General features: G+C 41.7%; 1 protein-coding gene across 1 annotated transcript in view; it reads left to right on the top strand.

The window, feature by feature from the left end:
• The window catches only part of CNTNAP5 (contactin associated protein family member 5), a 232,297-nt gene that overhangs the window by 43,143 nt on the left and 166,189 nt on the right, over nt 1-22,965 (top strand). The window contains exon 4 of the mRNA XM_068408092.1: nt 21,534-21,681. Within this exon, the coding sequence (XP_068264193.1) occupies nt 21,534-21,681 (148 nt within the window). The remainder of the gene's footprint in view (nt 1-21,533; nt 21,682-22,965) is intronic.

Raw genomic sequence — 22,965 nt, 5'->3', positions numbered from 1 at the left:
ATACATCTGCCAGATTGGAAGGAAGAAGCCATAGGATGTAATGTCAATTATCCTAATTGTTATGGGTCCTTCAACACTAGGGCTTATGTGAGTTCCCAGAAAGGGGATGCAAAGATGTGTATATTTGCACATTGCTACAGGCCACGTTCCTGGGTGGGGGTCAGCACCAAACAGCCTGGAATTTGAGGACTGAAAATGTCAGATCGTTGTACCAAGGAGACATGGGATGCCCCAGGAAGCAGAGGGGTGGTTTTGACAGTGTGAAGTCCCAACGGTGCTCCTGTGAATGAGGGGTGCAAAAATTCAAGCACATTTCGGTAGCAAATAGGGATTTTACTAAGATGACAGTGCTAGGGCAGAGAAAACTGCAGGAATTATTTGACAGTCATTTTGCTTTGCTGATTCAGATATCTGTAGATTTCATTGAACTGCCTTGTAAAATCATCACAGCAGGAAAAAAATGGTGTGGAAAGGATTAGGTGATTCAAAGCAGTCTCAATCTGTCGGGCTCAGGCGCGAGGAAGAGGGCGGGTATCACCAGCACTGCAGCTGGCTGTTAGGAGTGTTTAGTGGTGTCTTGCTCAAGAACAGAAACAATATATCACACTTTGAGAAATTAGTGATGAGAAGAAGCCAGTTTTTTAGTGCATATCCCTTTATTCTGAAGCCTTCTCTTCCCCAGTATTCTTCCCTAGAGATTCATGCCAGTTGTTTAAAATGTCTTAAACTTTAGGATTTCTAGATCTTTGGAGAGAGTTTAAAATGCCTTGGAGATCTCCCCAGTGATAGCTGTGCACGCATCTGCCTGAGTATTAAAAATAGAATATTTTTATTTAATTGGATGTTGAAAAGCTAAAGATTTCTCACATCACTCAGACGGCAGATTCAAGATCTTACATATGTCAAAACAATGCCATCTGGGTTTGTTTATATTGCTGTTAGCCTTTTGCAGGAGTCCAAGTGGCTATTTGAAAACCAGTATAGCATCAACCTAACAAGTAAACAGTAGGTCTTGCTGCAGCCCCTTCCAGTTTCTTGGGCTGACATGGAGAACTGTTTGCTTACACAAGTGCTGGATGAGTCCGTGTTAGTCAAACAAAGTTGTGGAAATGAATATAATGTCATAAAAAAAACCCTAGGAGGACATACAGAATCATATGAATTAAAAAATTGAGTTGTTTAAACATTCTCATTCCCTTGCCTTTTTTCTTTGACTCTTTCACCTCTCAATCCTTTTGTATTATATGGGGATTAATTTTATTTTTGCATTTACAAATGGAAGGTTTATCCAATAGAAGATTGAGTATTTTAGGGTGTTCCACATAACTAAAACATTTTATTTCTGAGTTTAAAAAAATAAGTTCCTGCTTGAAATAACAGAAATCTGGTTTAATTGATTGAAGGTAATTAACAAGATTGATTGCTCATTCCCCTGCTAATCTAGTTTAGAACTGTAGATTGTACAAGTGGTAAATTTGGATGGTTTGCAAAGTTCCTGGTGGATCTTTGATTCGAGACTAGGGTTTTGTAAAGAATCGTATGTTAAAGCAAAGCTGACAGACGGTACTGTCTCGCCTTTAAAGAGACCTCCAACTCAGCAGGCAAAACTCACAGTTTTTCTATTTGTCTAAGAGGCCAGCAACCTCTTACTTTTATGGTAGTTTGGGAGAGGAATAGTTCAACAAAGCTCACAGAACTCATACAAGAGAAATTAATACATAATGAATGGGATCTCTAGGGCACAGATCAGGTTAATCTCCAACAACCAAAGGAGTTTCTAACACTTTATAGTCAATAGGACCCAAAGTCCTTCCAGCCCAATTTAATTTTCTTTTTGATATGGCAGAGCTCACAGGTAGGCCTCCCTGTCTCTGTGCTCTCACTTGCATTGTCTAGATTGGGGCACGTATCAGCTCAAGCGTTGTCCTAAGCACCAGGCTTGGAACTTGCCGTGTGCAGCATCTGAAGATACTTGAAGAAGTTTTTATTCAGCATGATCTGATAGTGCTGTGAGTGCTTATGATAAGGAAGTGTATACCTTGTGATATTTGACCCAATTGTGGTGAAAACTAATGCCAAGGGTGACCTTAGAAATAAACCATGCCTTTTCTATCTACTTTTATGGTACAAAAAATGAAAGAAGAGTTCATCTGTTTAAAATGTTCATTTCTGTTTTTCTTTAGTAGATAATGGTAGCTCTCATTAATGTTAAAGAGGGCATCCTGGCCCTCCTGATTTCTACCAGCTGCTCTCCACAGGGTAAGGGAAGGCTGGTAGCTGTGGGGCCTGGAGGCTGGAGTGTTCCCCACCATGCCCCTCTCCATCTGTTTGGATTTGGAACTGGAAGTACCGTTTGGACTGCGAACCTTGGAGAAAGTCAGCACTGAACAGCGAATCCCTGAAAGCTGCTGACCGTGGTACTTTCCATTGGGTGTGATAAAGCCCTTTGGCTTGGAGACAGAGGGGAAGATGAATAAGTGATCATCCTTGCTGGGATGCAGCTGAGCTTGTTTTGTCCTGCCTAAGCTGTGGCAGAACAATGACACATATTAGATGTATTAAAGAAAGGGGCTGCTTTTGTAGCACCAATCTAGTCAAGGACAAATGCAGACAAACAAGACTTACACACTTGTAAACTGGGCAGTATATAGGGTGCTGTGAGCGGTGCCCCCTAGTCCTCACCCCCGGTGCACCATCTGGCAGGCAGCCATTGGCCGGGGGTGGGCTGGTCATGTACTGACTTCTGCTTTAAAGGGTCCCAGGCGGCCAGGCCAGTCGGGATGGCTCACGTGGCGTAAGAGCATGCAGCATGCTGCCTATAAAAGCACGCAGCAGCAGGTTTCGCAGGGAATGTGGCCTGGAGCGGTGGTGGCTGGGCAGAGGGACCAGGGTACCCCGGGGGTCGGGATATCCTGGGGGTTGGGGGCACCTCCACTGCCGGCTGCTTCCTCCCGTGACTGAGTGCATTCTATATGCGCACTGTGAGCTCGGCTTATGGGGATCCACCCAGTCTGCAATGGATCTGGGTTAACGTGAAGTTGTGGTTGTAGAAACAACTGCGCTGTGTCCTGGTTCTACCAAGGGTCCCTCAAGACCACACCTGTCCCCATAGTGGTGAGCGGTGGCTGCCCATGGGCTCCTGCCTGGGAAGCCAACATGGGGAGATGGTTGGTCTTGTGTCTGCCATGTACCGCTCCTTGGGGGAGCATCCTAAAACCTTCAGTGCTAGTGAAAACACAAGATTTCTTTGTAAGAGCCATGCAAAAATATTCAAGTAATATTTTCCTGGTCAGTTCTTGAATGCTATAATTCTGGATGAATTTGATGCAGAAATGCCCATTTGAAGTAATGAATATATTCAGAGAAATTAGGATGTCATTAAACTAAGCTGTTTTATTCAGTAGTATTAATGCCCATTAGCTACTGATGCTTCAAAAGTGTGATACAGTTTGTAAGGACAGTCAGCTAGGAAGGAGTGGAAGGAAACCAAGGGGCTTGTGGTGCAAAACCTGTGTTTAATTTCCAAATAGTCTGTATTTGATTTCCAAATAACTTTGCAGTTACAATCTCAGGTTCTGACTAGTCAATTAATGGAGAAATTTTCCTTTTGAAAAACGACCTGTGTCAGTACATTTTTTTTGTTCAAGGGAAAGGAATATTTTTGGTGACATTTTTCAAATAGAAACTTTGAAATCAAATTAAATTTTTGTTGTTTTTCAGATTTCTTTTGTTCAGTATTGTTGTTGGAAAATAAGCCAATGAATAAATAGTCCAGAAATAAAATTAGTTTTGTGGGGTTATTTTTAATGCACAGTTTCCTATGAAATGTCACCAGCTCCAAATAAGAAATTTCCTTAATCTTGTTCATTGGGGGAAAAGAAGTAGAGGTTTTTCAACTTCTTTGTGAGTAAATGCTCTGAGATACTAAATAATTATGAATCTCAATGTACCCATCCTTATCTAAGAGCTTACATATTTTATTAGTTTAGTAGTTTCTGTAGTCTTTTTTTTTTTTCTTTAGAGTGTTGGTAAAGAGATCAGCAAAATTTAGCAATAGATTTGACATTTCACGTAGACAGAACTAACAATCTGACTAGAAAAGACATGTCCAGGAATCCCCAGCAAAATGAAAGCTGCTGGGTCCACAAGTTGTCTGAAAATGCTGTTAGATTTTTAGCTGTCATCTGCTAGTAAACAGGAATAATACTTCCCCAATCTCCTGTTATGTCTGTCATTCATGATTTTATAGCCATGTGTTGTATTCCACTTCAGACATCATTTTTTCAGGCTGAAAAATCCTGATCTACTTAATCTTTTCACATTCTAAAGGCATTTTATACCATTGGCCTACCTTCTTGCTGTTTTCTGTATTTTTTCCAATTTAGCTGTGTCTTTGTCAGATGAAGAGACAAAAGCTTCACCGTTTTCAAGTTGTGGTCACATAGCTGTTTAATATATAATGTCATATTGATGCTTTCTGGTTGGCTTGTTCTCTACTTTTTCTAGTAATTCCAAATATCCTCTTCGGGTATTTGGCTATGTTTGAGTCCAAAACTGATGCTTGCATCCAATGGTTTACAAGGCTTAAAGATTCCTGAATGATGGTAGCGGATTTACAACCTATTTCGGGGTGTGTGCATGGTGAGGATGATTTTGTCTGTGTGCTTTGGTACTTCATATTTGCTGACACTATTCGTTTTCCATCTTAGTGCCTGATCATTCAGTAGCATCAGATCCTTGTGCAGCCTTTCACAGTCAGTGTTTATTTTTACAACCCACCAAATTTCGTGTTATCATAAAGTTGTGGCAGTTTTCTATATTCCGTACTTTCTTTGGTATGGCATTTATGAAGTCAAGAAATAGCATAGATCACACTAGATCCCCCTAGTGTCCACTAAAAATTTTCTTCCCAACCTTTCTTTCCTATTCTTTAAGAAATTACTAACCCATAAAGGCACATTCCCTTTCATCATATATCAGCTTGCTTTGTTTGCTTTTTGTCTTTCAGTGATTTTCAACAAAAACTTGATGAAAGTACAAGAGCATGGTACTTTCAATTATACCATCATTATCAATACATAAATTGATTCCTTTGAAGACTACTAATAAATTTGAGGTCTGCCTTCCCTCTGAAAAAAACAAGACATTTTAGTCATTATATAATGATCTGCCTGTTTGCTTATTCTGATTTTTAAAATAATTTCTACTGATTTATGGATTTATTTGTCTGTGGGTACTCAGGCCTGTCTCAAAGCCCCTTAAAAAAGTGATGTTGCATTTACGACCTTCTGTTTCCGTGGAAATGAAATCAATTTCCTTGATAGGATAGATAGATGCCACAGCTAATAGTTGAGCAACTTTCTATTGAATTTCCTTATGAGAGAATATTAACTGAGCTTAGAGGATTGCTTCTGTTCATTTTATATGTTAATTCAGTACTTCAATTTAAACTGCTTTTTCTCACCCATTCTCCCAAAAGAAAGAGCTTAGAAATATGCTAAGTTGTATCCTCCTCGACTCTGATGCGAAGAATTCATTTAACATCTCAGCTATGGCCTTGTCTTCAAGGCTATCTTGCAGACTTTTTCCCAGGTTTTCTTCCTATCACTTGTTTAAAAAGGTATTTATTGCTAGTTTTTATGCCTTATATCCAATTACTTACAATTTTTTTAAGTTCTATCTTATGCTGGTATTCTGTATTTACAGAGCTGATCCTGATACCCATTTTTATCATTTAATTATGACTCCTTGTTTAAGAAGGAAGTCTTCCTACTTCAAATAGCTTCTTTTAGTCTCTCATTTTACCAGATTGTTTTTATTTATTTCCTTGTAAAGAAATTTGTTTTCAGAGTAAGTGACATGTATTTATTTTGAATCTCTAATATACTGACTTTAAAAAACCTCTATGGTGCTTAAAATAATTTATCCTGTTGTTACTTTTAATTTCTATCTAACAAGTCCTGATTTGTATTTATTTCCTCTTTTTGAAATTAAGCTCTGCTTTAAAGGAATATTTGTGTGTGTGTAGCTCTGCACTTGGGTGTGTTGAATTTCAATGTCATGTGGCCAGTGCTGCAGAGTAGCTCCGCAGTAGCAGTGTTTTCATCCTGAGTGCTGCTTAAGTTTAAAGCAAGCATTGTGTCCGTGTGTTAGGTACATGGCCTACCAACTCCAGCAATTGTGCATTTCTATTTTCTAAAAATCCGAGTTTAAGTCACTATGATGATTACCCTCTCTTTTCAAAGGTGACAGAGGTCTCTGTTTTCTCTGCTCATGGATCTTTTTTTATTGCCTTATCTACCATTGTGTGAAATGATAACATCACCTGGTCATGTTCTTGATAACACAGATCTAACACTTTAATGTGGAAGAATTTCAATCCATATAGATATTAGGATGACCAGTAGTAACTCATTGTCCCTATTGGGTTCTAACCTTTCTTTAAAACATAGCACTTTTCTTTTGCCAATGCTTCCCACTCCATCCTTATGTCATTTGTACCCTGCAACTGCACTGCCTCCTCTAAATGTCTGCTTTCCACTAACATGTCTGCTGCGATATGTTTTCAAATACACAATGCATTCACCCAGGTGAGTTAGACTTCCAGAATTAGCTTGTGTACATTTGACGTAACTCTAGAGACCTGTATTGACATGCTGTGCTTAGATGAACTTGACTTCCTGAGACCGTGCTTTATTGGTTAAGATGTGCGCATTTTGTCCATTTCTGTCCTCTTCTGTAATTAAGAATAAGGAATTTGGCTCAATTCATTCCTCAATAAGTCAACACAGAGGGAAATCGGACTCTTTGAGAATGCTAATCTAAGCTTCTCCAAGGATATAATGAAATAAAAGATCTGGGAGCCTGCAGAATAGCTGCATATTCTTTTAGTCATAATATGTTGATTTAGTAGTGGTCTAAATAACTGATGTCTTAATGCTGTGTTTTCTCAGCATGGTCGTTAAAGTTATACTGCAGAAACCTGATGAGTTCAAATGTGCATGAGACTACAGTATTGATGTAGATGCAGTTAAGTACATATCAGTGTCCTTCTTTATTAGAAGTTAAATTTGTATATTTGCATGGTCCTTTTCTGTTTGTCAGAAAATGAGCTCATCTTTGTTGAAGACTGAACAGAGAACATACATCCTGGTACAGCTTATTATGCAGGCCTCGCAGTATGCAGAAGTTTTGAAAGGAAATACTGTAATAGGTTAATTTTCCTCTCTGTGGGTTGCATTGTCTAAACCATTTATTTCTCTCTTCCCTTCTTTGTTACTTTTCAAGGTGTAGCTACTTATACTGCTTTCAGGAAAAAAAAATGTTAATTTTTAACATTAATGGACATTCACAGAATCACAGAATGTTAGGGATTGGAAGGGACCTCGAAAGGTCATCTAGTCCAATCCCCCTGCCGGGGCAGGATTACCTAGACCATATCACACAGGAACGCGTCCAGGCGGGTTTTGAATGTCTCCAGAGAAGGAGACTCCACAACCTCTCTGGGCAGCCTGTTCCAGTGTTCGGTCACCCTCACCGTAAAGAAGTTTTTCCTCATATTTAAGTGGAACCTCCTGTGTTCCAGCTTGCACCCATTGCCCCTTGTCCTGTCAATGGATGTCACTGAGAAGAGCCTGGCTCCATCCTCATGACACTTGCCCTTTACATATTTATAAACATTAATGAGGTCACCCCTCAGTCTCCTCTTCTCCAAGCTGAAGAGACCCAGCTCCCTCAGCCTCTCCTCATAAAGGAGATGTTCCACTCCCTTAATCATCTTCGTGGCTCTGCGCTGGACTCTCTCTAGCAGTTCCCTGTCCTTCTTGAACTGAGGGGCCCAGAACTGGACACAATACTCCAGATGCAGCCTCACCAGGGCAGAGTAGAGGGGGAGGAGAACCTCTCTCGACCTGCTGACCACACCCCTTCTAATACACCCCAGGATGCCATTGGCCTTCTTGGCCACAAGGGCACACTGCTGGCTCATGGTCATCCTGCTGTCCACTAGGACCCCCAGGTCCCTTTCCCCTACGCTGGTCTCCAACAGCTCTGCCCCCAACTTGTACTGGTACATGGGGTTGTTCTTGCCCAGATGCAGGACTCTACACTTGCCCTTGTTATATTTCATTAAATTTCTCCCTGCCCAACTCTCCAGCCTGTCCAGGTCCCTCTGAATGGCTGCGCAGCCTTCCGGCGCGTCAGCCACTCCTCCCAGTTTAGTGTCGTCAGCGAACTTGCTGACAGTGCACTCTATTCCCTCATCCAAGTCATTAATGAATATATTGAATAGAACTGGTCCCAGTACCGAGCCTTGCGGAACTCCGCTAGACACAGGCCTCCAAGTGGACTCTGTCCCATTGACCACCACTCTCTGGCTTCTTTCCTTCAGCCAGTTCACAATCCACCTCACTACCCGATCATCCAGACCACACTTCCCCAGTTTAGCTGCGAGGATGCTGTGGGAGACCGTGTCAAACGCTTTACTGAAATCGACATAGACCACATCCACAGCTTTACCATCATCTATCCACCGGGTTACATCCTCATAAAAGGCTATCAAGTTGGTTAAGCATGACTTCCCGTTGGTGAAGCCATGCTGAGTGCCCCTAATGATCCCCCTATCCTTGATGTGCCTAGAGACAGCACCAAGGACAAGTTGTTCCATCACCTTTCCGGGGATGGAGGTGAGGCTGACCGATCTATAGTTCCCCGGGTCCTCCTTCTTGCCCTTTTTGAAGACTGGAGTGACATTCGCTTTCCTCCAGTCCTCAGGCACCTCTCCCATTGCCCACGACTTAGCAAAGATGATGGAGAGTGGCCTAGCAATGGCTTCCGCCAGCTCCCTCAGCACCCGCGGGTGCATCCCATCAGGGCCCATGGATTTATGGACGTCCAGATTGCTTAATTGGTACCTGACCCAGCCCTCATCTGCCAAGACAGATTCCTCCTCTATCCTGACTTCTTCTGGGGCCTCAGGGGTCCAGGGCTCCTCAGGACAGCCTCCAGCAGTATAGACAGAGGCAAAGAAGGCATTCAGTAACTCCGCCTTCTTTTTATCCTCTGTCTCCAGGACCCCCACCTCATTCATCAGTGGGCCTACATTGCCTCTAGTGTTGGTTTTACCTGCAATGTATTTGAAGAAGCCGTTTCTGTTGTCCTTGACCTCTCTTGCAAGGTTTAATTCCAAGGAGGCCTTAGCTTTCCTAGTTGCCTCCCTACATCCTCTGACAACAGACTTATATTCCTCCCAAGTGGCCAGCCCCTCCTTCCATTATCTGTACACCCTCTTCTTCCACTTGAGTTTGCCCAGCAGTTCCCTGTTTAACCATGCAGGTCTCCTGGTACCCTTCCTTGACTTCCTACCTGTTGGGATGCTCTGATCTTGAGCTCGGAAGAAGCAGTCCTTGAATGCTAATCAACTATCTTGGGCCCCCTTACCTTCTAGTACCCTGTCCCATGGGATTTCCCCTAGCAATTGCTTGAAAAGGCCAAAGTTGGCCCTCCTGAAGTCCAGGGTTGTGATTCTGCTAGCTATTCTGTTCCTACCTCATGAGATCCTGAACTCTACCATCTCGTGGTCACTACAACCAAGGCTGCCCTCAACCTTCACCTCTTCAACCAGACCCTCCTTGTTAGTGAGGATAAGATCCAGCAGCGCTCCTCTCCTAGTTGGCTCATCCACCATTTGCATCAGAAAGTTATCATCAATGCACTGGAGGAACCTCCTGGACTGAGGATGGCTGGCTGAGTAGGCCTCCCAGCAAATATCAGGGTAGTTGAAATCCCCCATGACAACCAGGCCCTGTAATTGCGAGACTGCTCTCAGCTGCCTGTAGAAGGCCTCATCACCCTCCTCATCCTGATCCGGTGGCCTGTAATAGACACCCACAACAGTATCACCCCTGCCAGCCTGTCCCTTAATTCGCACCCACAAACTCTCAACTCGCTCCTGATCCGCCCCTGGACAGAACTCAATACATTCTAGCTGCCCACTCACATAAAGAGCAACTCCACCACCTCTCCTTAGTGGCCTGTCTTTCCTGAACAAGACATAGCCATCCATGACCACATTCCAGTCATGTGAGGCTTCCCACCAAGTCTCTGTAATTGCCACTAGATAATAGCCCCCCGACCGAACACGGATTTCCAACTCCTCCTGTTTATTCCCCATGCTGCGTGCATTGGTGTACAGGCATTTCAGGGAGCGAGCTGAGCACACCGATTTCACCCCAGGGGGATGGGAGGCCTCCTGGTCTATCTCAACACTAGAGCGTTGCCCCAGTGGTGCAAGCCCAGCTACTACCCCATCCCCCTTCGAATCTAGTTTAAAGCTCTCCGAATGAGCCCTGCTAATTCCTGTCCCAGAACCCTTTTGCCCCTACGACAAAAGGGGCAAAAATGCCCCTTCATCCTAAATGCCTTCATCCTAATATTTAAAAAAAATGTTAGGTGTTTCTATTTCTTGTTCTAAAGGCAAACTCTTTCGTGGATCCAACTCCTGGGTCCTTTCTTTCACCTATGATCAGGAGATTAAAAAGAATAAGAGTGCCCTGTGTGCTAGATTTCACACTCAGGAGAAGGACTTGTTAAGCAGCTATTGTGTTTTGTTTTGTTTGGATTTTTTTTTTTTTTTAATCCCTCCCATCTTGTTTTCCGTATTTAAATGGGAAATATTGGTACCATTGGAGAGACTGATAAGGTTTCTAGTTTTCAAGTGTTTTGCCTGGCTATGGTTTAGGGGAAAACTGTATGGAAGTGAAAGGAGAAAGGGCAGCTTAAAAGAAGTGTGGTAAAAGAACACTCTGGGAAAGCAAACTATCCAATTAGTATTAGCATTATTGACGTGATATTTTAAAACATAATTCTACCTTTCCCTTCACTTAATGGTTTTCCTTTCACTTAAGCCATAGCTCTGATTTGATTTCTTTAAAAGTATCCGTTAAGGTAAATCTTGGGCTGCAGGTCCATACAGAAACAAACTAATTTTCTTAATATTCTTACATCTCTAAAATGGCGTGTGAGGCTCCTGAACCTAGTGTCATGGAGAGCAAGGCGTAGAAATATTTCCACACTTCATTCTTTGTTATTTCTTTCTTAAATGGAAGTGTACAGCAGAGGATGACAACTAGCAATCTTTGTTTGCCTTCCCATATGTGATCCATTACAGCTGCTTAAAAACTGGTGATCTTTTTGTGTAAATCAGCATCACATACCTTGCTGTTAGAGGATGCGAAGACATAGTTTCTCTAAGACGATCCTCCTTGGTGAAAGGACAAGAATGCAGCTCTTATCAAAGGTCCTAGGGACAGTCCATTATAATGCAATCCAGTTTACATATTTACAGAAACCCCTGTTGTATAAAAACTCCTTTTGTTGCAAGAAACAATTTCCATGTTCCTTTCCTTATGTTCAGCAACACAGTGATCATGCTCATTTTGAAATACGTCTTTCACAAGTCCTCAAATTTCCAACTCACTGAGCAGTTCCCGTCCTCTTTCCATTTCCAAAATAAAAATTATGGAGCACTTTTTATTTAAGGCCTACTGTGATCTTGGACCTGCTGAACGTATCGTGACTTCATTTAATGGCCTACCATAAAAACAGTTACAGGTCTTTTGTGTATGCAAGCAAAATTTACACTTCAGAGTCAGAACGCCAGGCTACCTCCTCCTTGGATCACTAACAGGAAGTTACTTTTTTTGTGGTGTAGTTTAGAGAACATGATGATCTTCAGAGCCTACTGCTGAGGATTTTTTGGTGTAGTTGGTGTAATACAATGCGTGGTTGAAACTTAATGGGCAGATACACGTTTGGTAGACATTGCACATATGCCTGCAAAGATGTTGCAAAAGCTCCTCTTTTCTCCTGTTTCAGGAGGAAGTGGTTTCTTTAAGTTACTTTAGTGTCCTGGAGATTAAATTAATGTACTTCAATGACGGACGCCAATGTGAAAGTGGAATGACAAGACTCATGTAGAATGCTGCAAACATTACAGTAATGGTTTTGTAGGAGGAAGTTATGTCAATTAAATTTAACCCTCCTGTGGTAAGAGAGAAGTCAATGTAACTCACTAGGCCAAGACTATGGCTGATGCACATGAGCGTGGTTTCACTGCTCTGAAGGGTTTGGTAATGATTTATACAAATACAGGTGTAACTCATGGTGTATTGACACAGCAGAATTTGCAGTTTAACAAGGCATGGTTGAAAAAGCCTAGAGAAATACATGGGCAACAAGATGTATTTTTTTTTTCTAATTTGCAATTACATGGCGTTTTTGTAAGCAGAGCATAACAAACCTTAGAATCAATCACTATTGTTAGTGTTATTTGTAACATTATATTTATTTACTTTATGATGATGGCATTCCTGAGAGAAGATCTTGAGTAAGGTAAACAGCACCGTGAGATCAGTCTACAGTGCCCTTTTGTGATGTTAACTGTTGTTATCTTGGCTAGGGTGTGCACCTTCTCCTGTTCAAAGGAGAGAGAAGAAATACAGAAGGCAGTGTATAGCAAAAAATATGAGTGCATGAATGTGCATTTCAGTGCATTGTAAAACACTGGAGAGAATCAAGCCTACCTATTTATCTTCCACAGGATGTTACTTTGCTGATCCAAATGAAAATGCTATCAAACTTCGTAACAGGGAAATAACGTAAGATAATGAAGCACAATATTCATCTGAGGTCACTGTTGCATGGAATAACTAACATGTCTCTGGTGTCATCTTGCTGGATCTGTCTGGCAAGTTGTAACCGGAGAGGTACCAAGTGTACAGCGCTAGCTATTTAAACACACTTTGATGAAGCTTAATACAGGGAAGGTTCCCAGAGTTCCCCAATGTTGCCAGACGTAAACACATTCACTGCATTGTTAATCCCACTAATTTAATGTAAAGCATGAAGGTCTCCATGAGATTTATGCAAAAGAACAGCTGAAATCTATGATTAATGTTGGCAGTGGAAAGAGCAGTTTCAGTCTGTTGGCTAAGGTTAATCTAGTCAAGGTACTGGGGAAATATTTATCCTTTGCTGGGATATAGCTTAAAATACTATCTATATGTAGGATTGCTTTTAAGATAAAGTGCAGGAGGCTGAGCAGAAACAGGAATTAGCTGCCGACTTTTAGCTTAGACTTGTAATTTACGGGTTTAATTTTGCTGCTGCTTGCTTCCATTATTATTAATTTATGAAGCAGTGATAATAACAGAGATAACAGCTTCACCTCCAAGTGCTTCAAAGACAGAACTGATTCTAAAAATTAAAGATAGGGATCAATTCTCCATCACTGAAATGCAACGATATGTGAGGTGCAACATCACATTTTTATGCCAAGAGTGTCTTAGTAGGGCAGGGAAATTGCACTTGGTCCATTGCTGGGAAGAAGGGCAGCCTGCCTGGCTACAGGTTGGATAAGACACTTGGGCTACATCTGTATGAGTATATAGAAGAGGACGGGGACCATTTTCTAGTCCTGAGGTCAGGTGATGTAGCTTATATATTATCCATTTGGTATATTCTCTTTTATTCAAAAGAGATCATCATACCCAAGCTGCCTGTTGGGATTGGTCTCTGGTGGATATGATACCTCAGGCTTTGCCAAGGTACAGTCTGGCAGACTCTGGAAACAGATTGACACTAACTAATTCAAACTGTTTGGAGATCAGACTGTCCATTCCAATATAGAAATCCAGCATTTTGACAGGTGCTGCTGACCAAAGCAAGAAAAGAAATTAGAATTTGCTAAGGGGAAATCAGAACAGAATAAAAAGAAAAGAAAAAAGCACAAAGAATTCAAAAGTTCTGCAATATTTTGTTTCATTTTCTTTGGTCTAAATAGAAATATGAAGTGACTCAAGAAGCTTTGTGCTTTTAATGTCACCATCATTAAACTGATGTTTTCTGGATTGATACAGAATAACTGTCTAAATACTGTCTAAAACAATATTAATAGATTCTTAATGGATAGTCTTTTAAAAAAATTAAAAATGTTTTCTCTTGCAAAATATTTTGATAGTATAAAATCTGTTTTTATTGCAAAATCAGTAAAAAGCACAGGGATAATAAAAAACAACCTTCATATAACCGTGGTTTGCATTGGGCAGTCATCTATCTGAGGCTAATGATGTTGTTAACAGTATTTGTTCCTGTATTTGGAAAGTAACTAACCAGAGAGAAGGGGATGCATTCAGTGTAATGGGGTAGTTCAGAGGCAAATAACCTTTCCACTTGAGCAGATTATTCAAGGAAGTGATGAAGTGGTATGGACCCTGCCACATTATTGTGTCTTCTCTCCTCTGGACTACTCTACCACATGCAGAAACTACCAGTAGCTCAGAGGTGACTAACTAATGCTCAGGAACCGAGGTGGACATTGCATTGCTGAAGCACAGCAGTCAGTCCCTCAATAAGTAACAAATTTAATGCATATTTCCCAGTAGGACCCTTGCTTGATAACCCTTACTGCAGCCGTTCGTTTTAATTCTTACTCTGTAGGGAAGTTAAACCACCTCTTTGTAGACCAACTTTTTTTTTTTTTTTTTTCCATTGGGGTGGAGGAATGGGAAGGGGAGCTGTCACTTCCTCAGATAATCATGGGAGGATAATTTTGACAGATGCCTCTTGTGTTTTTCCAACCTCCTGCTCCTCCCTAATAGCAGCTCTGACACTGTGCCAGGGGATATTGTTTTTGAGGTTCTTGTCAAGGATGGGTGTTTCAAAGAGGAAAACGTAACTGCTGTCAGGAAAGAAGGAAAGAAACATAAGCAGAATGGAGGCTTCTCTTTCTGAAGGTACAATAGACTTTAGACTAGCTAGAGTCAGTGTTCAACCTGGAAGGGAAAACATGAGCCTGGAAACAGGCAACTCAGCTCAGAATGTTGTTAACCAGAAATGACTGGTTACCTTCTGTCATGAAGAACATGGTGCATTAACAGGAAAGACAGATGTGAAGTAAGAATAGATGTTTGGAGGCGAGTTATGTGCTAAGAGGACACATTCTGCCCTCCGGTTCCTGGACCAGGCTGGCAGCCGTTTTCTCTTGGGCTCAGACTGAAACATGCTTGAATCAGTGGAAAACGATCCCATTGACTCTCCAAAGCAGGCAAGTTGCTTGTACTTGAAGTAAAAATGTACTTCATTTTTCGAGATTGATTGAAAGACAATTTAACTTGCTGCTTGAGAAAGAGAAGTGAGAAAACACAATACGTAGGTTTGCCATCCATGTGCCAAATGTGGCTGGATGGTAGGTGAAAACAAAGATCTAAACTGCAGCTCTTTAAGGAGCTAAGCAGTCCTCCTTGTCATCCTTTCCTTCTCCCCATGGTCTGACCCCCTCTAATAGCAAAAGGATTTTTGAGGCCGTGTGCTGAAAGAGGGCAACTCCCAGGGGCCAGGTCCTGCCGTGAACCCCTGTGCTGCAGAGCTGCTCTTAATGCACCCTCCAAATGAGGTGGAGCTTTTAGCAGCTCCCAGTCAGGACACAGGGCGGTTGAGATGACAGCAAAGGTATTTCACTGTGTTTCTTCATGGCAAGATATTAACAGTTCTGGCTTGATGTGTGGGGCAGGACTTTTTCCATTACATAAGCAAAGCAACATGTAGGAAAAGTGAAATCGGAAAAGAACATTTAGACTTTGAAGTTGTATTTTTTTCTCTTCAACGTTTCCTCTCTCTCTCTTTTATTTTTTTAACATCTGTGTGTAATCTCTCTAAGTTTTAGGGCTGGGCTGAGGTTAAGGGGAGAGTTTCTAGAATTGCATGAACTGACAGTTGCTTTTGTTTTGCAGTAGAAACTAAACAGACTTTTAAATTTTCATTGTTATAAAAAGTCACCACAAATCTGTCCAGGCCCAAGGTGTTGCTAGCAGGGACTGAGGCTGCTGAGTTTCCATATGGTGCATTTGTAGCTGTATTGTGTCCTTGTCACGGTAACATTCAGTTTCTTTCCACACATACAAGCAGATATGAAGGACCCTTACTGTAACTTGGTTTCAGTCATAGTCCCACTGAGTAACGTTCCAGGTAACGCAAATTTGAGCAGAACTAAAATTCTGTTGCCTCTGGAGAAGGTAAAAGCTATCCTTGAGTCAGAGTTTATTTCAACTTAGAAAATGTGAAAAGCTAGGCAATGCTTTCTTCCTCCTGTTTCAGTTTTTCATGTTGTTTCTTAGTTGGAAATTCATATTTTCTTTAAAGTACACGTGCAGTCAAATGTTTGAGGAGTTCCTGGGAGGCATACATGAGGAAGCATGTTCTGTATCAGTGCTAACTCCTATCCTCCTGATCTTTCTCATCCAAGTAAGGAAATTTAAAAGGGAGAATGCCATTTTTTTACTCCAAGTATAACAGTTTTGGGATTTATGACAGGTTTGGCTGCTTTTGGTTCCTTCACTAAGCTGCTGGATAGTTTGAACTAAGTGCACTCCTGTCCTTATTTCTTTATGCAGCATATTGCGATGTCATGGGTGAGATTTGAAGGTGGAGTGCTCTTTTGTGTGCTTGTATTTCTTTCAGTGAAGGTTGAAATGTTGTAAATTGCTAACATCTGTGTTATGTGCCCTCTGCACATTCATAATCTGTTTTTTTTTTTTTTCCCCTCGGTTCAACAGAGTGATTTTGGCAGAAATGAGAGTATTCAATGCGTCTTAAAATATCTCCCCTAGAAGGCAGTTAACCTCAGGTCTGCCTGCTCACCGTTCAGAGCTGATTGTGCCTATGTTGATGCTTGCATACTCATTTTGAACCCATCCCATTACCTACCTAACAAAGTGGGCGAGCAAAATATATTCAACAGAGTCATTATTGGAGCCGCCTTCTGCTGCGCCTTAAATAAGTTGCCATTTGCTGTGCAGAGCGTGCATGCAGGAGAGACTGAGATAAAGTCCCGCGTCTGATGATATCTGTTGAATTGATTAGGCTTTCGTGAGCAGACGCTTTTCTTGCACCCAATTTCCACTTGTCTGTCTAAAGGTGGAGATCAGTCTAAGAGTTTGGCCGAAGGACAATCTAAAGTTTAGCACATCAGATCTCACTGGTATGATCTGGCATAGATCTGAATTAATACATGAGATAGAGTAACAAATGTGTGTCTGCAGGGTTCTTAAACAACTGTCATATTTCACCACAGTTGCATGACATTTTCCTGAACTGCCCTTGAACAGCTTTTGGGATCCCCCTGAATGGGAGACTTGTATAAACAGCCCATTCATTTGAATTGTTGTTTTTCCTGAAGGAGTCATACATCCAAATTCCAGGAACACTGGTGGTTTTGAGATTTAAACTTCTTTTTAATCTAAACTGGAATTCTATCTTGTTCCACTTCAGTATAACCCATGAACCAGGTGGGTTGAGCATTGGGAAAAACATTGTATATGCTTGTCTCTTTCTTATTCTTCCCTACATTGCCGACCGCCACTCCAGAAGAGGCAGCACTGGACTGGTCAGACCCTGCTCTAAACCGCTGCAGCAGTTCTTACCTTACTATTTCTTGCCAGTGGGACCTGCCTTTGATGGCTCATAAAAAAAAAAAGCATCATAAAATATTACTGTAGTGCCATGGTCTGTGTCACAGTGGGGCACCACACAGCCAGGCATCGTGAAACAAGCTGGGTCCTGCCCATGGCAAGGTGTTAACCTTATAGGCCCTAGTGCTAGGGAAAAGCTTTTGCCTTCATGAAGCTGGTGGTAATATTTGGCGCTAATGGAGCTTTTTGATTCGTAAGCCCTGTAGAATGCCAGAAGCAGAATTTTCCAGGTAAATCATCAGTCTGTTGTGTTTACAGGGCTTGTAAGAAACCACAGATTTCAGTGTTACATTGCATGGGAAATGGCATGTGGGTGCTTTGTTTTCTTCGCTAGTTTGTCGTTTTGTTCCTGTGAATTAATCCCTATCAACAACAAGTTGTAATAGAGGCCGTTTCTCAAGAGGAAGTATTTCTGCCATTCTCACTGATAAGTTTACTGTTAATCAATATTTGAACCTCTAGGGCTAAGAAATCTGGTACCACCTCCTTGTTTCATCTTCTTTAATGGATGGATGATTTCTGTGTCAGCTGTGGATCTAAGTTTTCAAGTGACCATCTGTGGCAATTGGTATTATTCAATTAATGGTCTACAGCCTACAGTCAGTCCATAAAACATCGGAAGGTGATCTGTATAACAGTGGGAGTTGGAAGCGAAAATCAAAGCAATCCTAAAGGCATACACAATGACACCCTGCAGTTAGCAGCAAGCAGTGTTGTGCCAGCTGCATGCAAAACCATCTCGTAGGCCCAGGTCGATGGGTACAGCATTGCCTGTGGATTTTCCCCCTCCCAGAAGTTTTGTTGGCTCTTTCGTTATTACAGAAGCTTGAGAAACACTGCTGTAAGGGATATACTGGACTTTGAAGGGTTCATTTTTACCAACATGACTGTTTCAATGTGGGAAGGTTGTTTACATAGTTGCAAATTCGGTTTGGAGTCAGCTGATTTGGAGGCTGGATGTTGGTAATTCTGGCTCTTCCTTGAGGTGTTGTGAAGGAAAGTATCTAGCACAGATGCCTGTGGGTGAGCACCTGGGTCTGCTTGCGGATGGCAGAGTACAGCTGTCTCTGTTTTATCTGGCAGGACCACAAAGCTCCTTTGACTGCCCAGGCAGTCCCTGGAGCGTGTGGTACATGTCATCTGCCTGGAGGCAGAGGACTGCCTGTGTGCACAAGCAGCGGTGACGTTCCCGTGTGTTATGCTTGGGCGTTCGGTTTTCACAAGCTTTGCAAAAAACGTCTTTACATGTTTGCCCTGCAAGAAAGGTGTCAAGACTGCCCTTAGCAACAGTTACACGTAGTTGCGAACTGCCTCTACGATTTTCCAGTGGCCGCAAGGGCCCGCTGATCACAGCAAGCCGCAGTGTGCCGGCACAGGCTGCGTTCCTACCTGCTTTCCAAGCAGGAATGCGTGGGCTGTTTAGCACACAGTCTTTGTAATTGCAAGGAGGTATTTCTAGAGGTGCTGTGCTTTGCAACTTGATCTTTCCCCCAGACTGTTTTCTTTTTTGTATAAAGCAAAAAATGGTTACCTTGTGGGCCTGTGATGCAATGTGCAGTACTGACAGCCTTGCGTATGAGAGTATTATAAAAAAAAAAACCCAAACCCACAGACCCTTGTTTCACTGTATTACTATATTAATTTTCACCTTTTGCTTGCCTTCTGGTCACTGCATTTTAAGCTTTTCTTCACAACTGGGAGGACTGGAAACTCTTTGCCCCCGCCCCCCCCCCCCCCCCCCCCCCCCCCGCCCCGTTCTTTTTCTTCTTTCTTCCTCCTTCTTTCTTTTTTATCTTACAAAAAGTGAGATTTTTACATAATCACAGGATTCCAAGAGGATGAGCTTTCTAAGAAAGCAAACAGAAAAACAACACTCCCCTTTGTCCATCTTATATATCCATGAGTGTCTTAATAGATATGTGAGTGCTGCCACAGTACTCACTGTGAGACTTACTCTCTGCTGACAGTTTCAATACTGAGGAGAACAAGATTTTCCATTTGAAATATAAGGAAAAAACCTCTGAAATACTCTGCTGGAATTTGAATTTAGCTCCTGTCTGGAAAGCAGTATGAGTAAGCCCCTTGAAGTGCTACTTGTGGCACTCCTCAAAACATATCTGATGGGCAAGGCTGCTGAACTGCTGTATGTGGTTAACTCTGAATTAAGATCAACAAGAATCCCCATGCAAAAAATTTTAATTATATAATGTAGCTGAATTTGTGAGAGATTAACTGTCGCATTAATACTTGTACAAAACAAGATCTTGTGCATAAAAAGTTCAGAATAAAAGGTGCAGGATGAGCAAAGCTTTGGGGACAGTTGGGATAGCCGAATTATATACCCCTTTCAGCCTGATAAGCTCTTAATAAAAAGAATTTTACAGATCACATATTTTGAAGAGTCCTTCTTCACTTCATTGAGGTAGCTAGGGTTGTGAGAGATCGTTTCAGTAAAATTGTTCCTCTTCAGAGGCAAGCAATACCAGCAATGAAATGTACTCGCGAAGCATGTTTTAAGAATTGAGATATATGCTGTCTTTTGCATTCATGACAGGGTGGAAAATAAGGCTTATTGCATATAAGGGAATTTTCCTAGCTTAGAGTTTTTAAGGTGAAATGAAAAAAAGCATGGTATGGTTTCAAAGGATTGTGCCTTAGAAATGTTCAAGGATTTTTTTTGTTGTTGAATATAGTTCTAATAAAACATTAGCACACTGGGTTTAGTAAAACAAGAACACATTGAATTTGAAGTTTTACACCATTTTTAACCACATTTGTGAAAAGGTTGGAATGCTTGCATTTGAGTAAAAATTTAAACAGCTGCCAATTAGTCCTTTTTTTTTAAAGTGGCGATGAAACCCCCAATCTCTTTAACTCATCCTTTGTCTGTCAGGAATGAATTGTAGATCTACTTTACTGGGGTTATTCTGATTTGTGGTTGCAGTTGTATTGCACAGTTGAATGGGGTCAGATTTTGAACTCTAGAAGCGCTGAAAACTGGTGCAAGTTTTTGTGATGAAATTTTTATACTTGCAAAGCAAAGGACCTCTTACAAATAGAGCCTTCCTGTGAGATTATTTTATTGTGAGTTCTGTCTTTGGTTTTCACATTTTACAAAACTCTTAGCTTCAAATTTAAACCCTACCTGACTTACTCAAATGTTCTGAAGATAGCAGGAAGTCTGTGATATTCCTAGCCCAATATTACAGAGTAAGGGTGTAAAGATGAATTGAAAAACTTCAGGTGGGATCAGAGCTTGAATGCTTGTCTTAAGGTTTGTCTTTGAAATCCTGCAGTAATTCTTCATTTGTGAGAGAATTTCCTCTTGTTGGGTGCTAATTCTGAGTAAGGCCATTAATTCTGGCTTGCAGTTGCAGGCAATTAATCAAATAGGCAAGAAAAAAAGGTTAAATTATTGTTGTTTGAAAGCTTTAACTCTGTTGGGCACAAACAGTCAAAATGCTGACTCTCCCGTGTACTGACACAGGCTTTCATCTCTTCCTGTGTCTTGCTTAAGTTTTCTGGAACATATCTAGGTGTACACTTTTCCATTTTTCTTCCCAGGCTCTGGCCAACCTCAGTGCCTTGTGACCATCTTTTTCTACTACTCTGAATGCACCAAAGGCTGAACTGGGCCCCATCCTTCACTGCACTGAAGGGACTGTGGGTACATTAGGGGCTGATGGAGGATTGTGGTGCAAAGGAATATCCTGGGTTTGGAGAAATTATGCAGCATCTTCTGTAACAAGCCCATCTACAGCCTGCTTTTGTAACTCCCTATCTATGTTCACCCACCCCGCTGAGGTGCTCTGTGTGCTCCTGTCTCCCTCCTTTCCGACCCCCTGCAAGAGACACTTGGAAAAAAACCTTGACAATCAATATAAATAATTTTAAGTAATACGTGAGATGGAGAATCAGGAAGAGGGGTGGCAGTTCGCATCCTTAATTCTGAGTTCAGCATTCACCTCTCAGTGCCAAATGTCTCACCAAGGCTCTCTGTCCTTCCAGGTTTTCACAGGCAACAGCAACGCTGACAGTGTGGTTCACCACAAACTTCTGCACTCCATGAAAGCCCGCTTCTTGCGCTTCGTCCCTCTCAAGTGGAATGTCAGTGGGCGGATAGGACTGAGAGTTGAGGTCTTCGGCTGCTCCTATAGTAAGTGGCTATATCTTAACTCACATTTTCTCAAAGAGCTTTTTCTTTTTGTTGTTGCTGTCAGTGCTGTGGGAGGGGTCCAGCACAAGTTTTATGAGTTAAAATGTAACATGAAATACATAGCCATCACTTATTTATTCAGTAGTTGTTCTTACCCTTCTGCTTGAGGATGTGCTGGCCATCTAGCTCAGCTGGTGAAGCTTTCTGAGCCCACCACAGGGAGATTTTCTTCTTCTTGTGAGTGCAAGGCAGTCAGATGCTGCAACACATCCCACCCCGCTGGAGGGCACAGAGCGACTTGGGATCTTTTGTAGGGCCTTATTTAGGAAAGGTACGACTTTTTCCTTAAAATAGTTCATTTTTGTTTTAAGGCAACTTAACTAGTTATTAAGGAAAGTGCTGTGGATTGTGCAGCTGGTATTTCTATTTGAGGGTGATGACTTTATAGCTCCAGAAAGCAGAGAACTCATCTGCTGCTTTAACTGTTTTTGCATGGGTGTTTTCTTTGGCAGTCATCTATGTAACATGTGGTTATGATTCTTTAAGATATGGTCTGCGGCACTTTGTCACATGGGCTTTGAAGCAGCCTATAAACATTGTTGCCTTGGGGCATTTCAGCCACGTAGTTCTCTTGGTGCACTGCTTCAGGTGTATGACCTACCAACATGGAAGAGTGTCAATGTAAAGGAAAAGGACCAGTGTTGCTCCCAGGCACAAAACAAAAACAAGTCCACAAATAAGGAAATACAAGTCCAGTATTTATTTCTCAGGTGGCTGTGGGTTTATTTCTGAAATGGTCAAGTGTGACTTGAGACACTGCTGGACAGAGATGAGATTTTGCTGGGGAGAGTTCAGGGGATTAGCAGCATTTTACCATTGAATTCAATGTGGTGTGGCACAAAGTCACCATCATGTGACAGTACTGTATTTGTACATCTCTGCGTTTAGATTACATTCTAATCTGCTCCTACCAAGTGCAGAAAGCGGGTTGTAAGATAAAAAGTGGAAAACCCTCTATTTGTGAGTCTTCTTAAATTCATATGAGCAGAATCAAAGAGCAAAGTGTCTTGAACCTTTTGATTCACATGATCCCGTTGAACAGAGACACAGCTCCAGGACTCTTCAGTGGCCTCACCACTACACTCAGGTCTTAGGACTGATTCACGCGATTTCACAGGAAGATCCCTATTATGGTCTGTGTGTAGATCTAAAAGCTCCCTTCAGCTTTTTTTCAATGCTGCTTCTCCACCTACTTTGATGTTCAGGCACTGCGGACTACCATTC

Source organism: Nyctibius grandis, chromosome 9 (assembly GCF_013368605.1).
Source record: "Nyctibius grandis isolate bNycGra1 chromosome 9, bNycGra1.pri, whole genome shotgun sequence".
Lineage (NCBI taxonomy): Eukaryota > Metazoa > Chordata > Aves > Nyctibiiformes > Nyctibiidae > Nyctibius > Nyctibius grandis.
The sequence above is the reverse complement of the archived record's forward strand: the minus strand, read 5'-3'. Positions and strand labels throughout refer to the sequence as shown.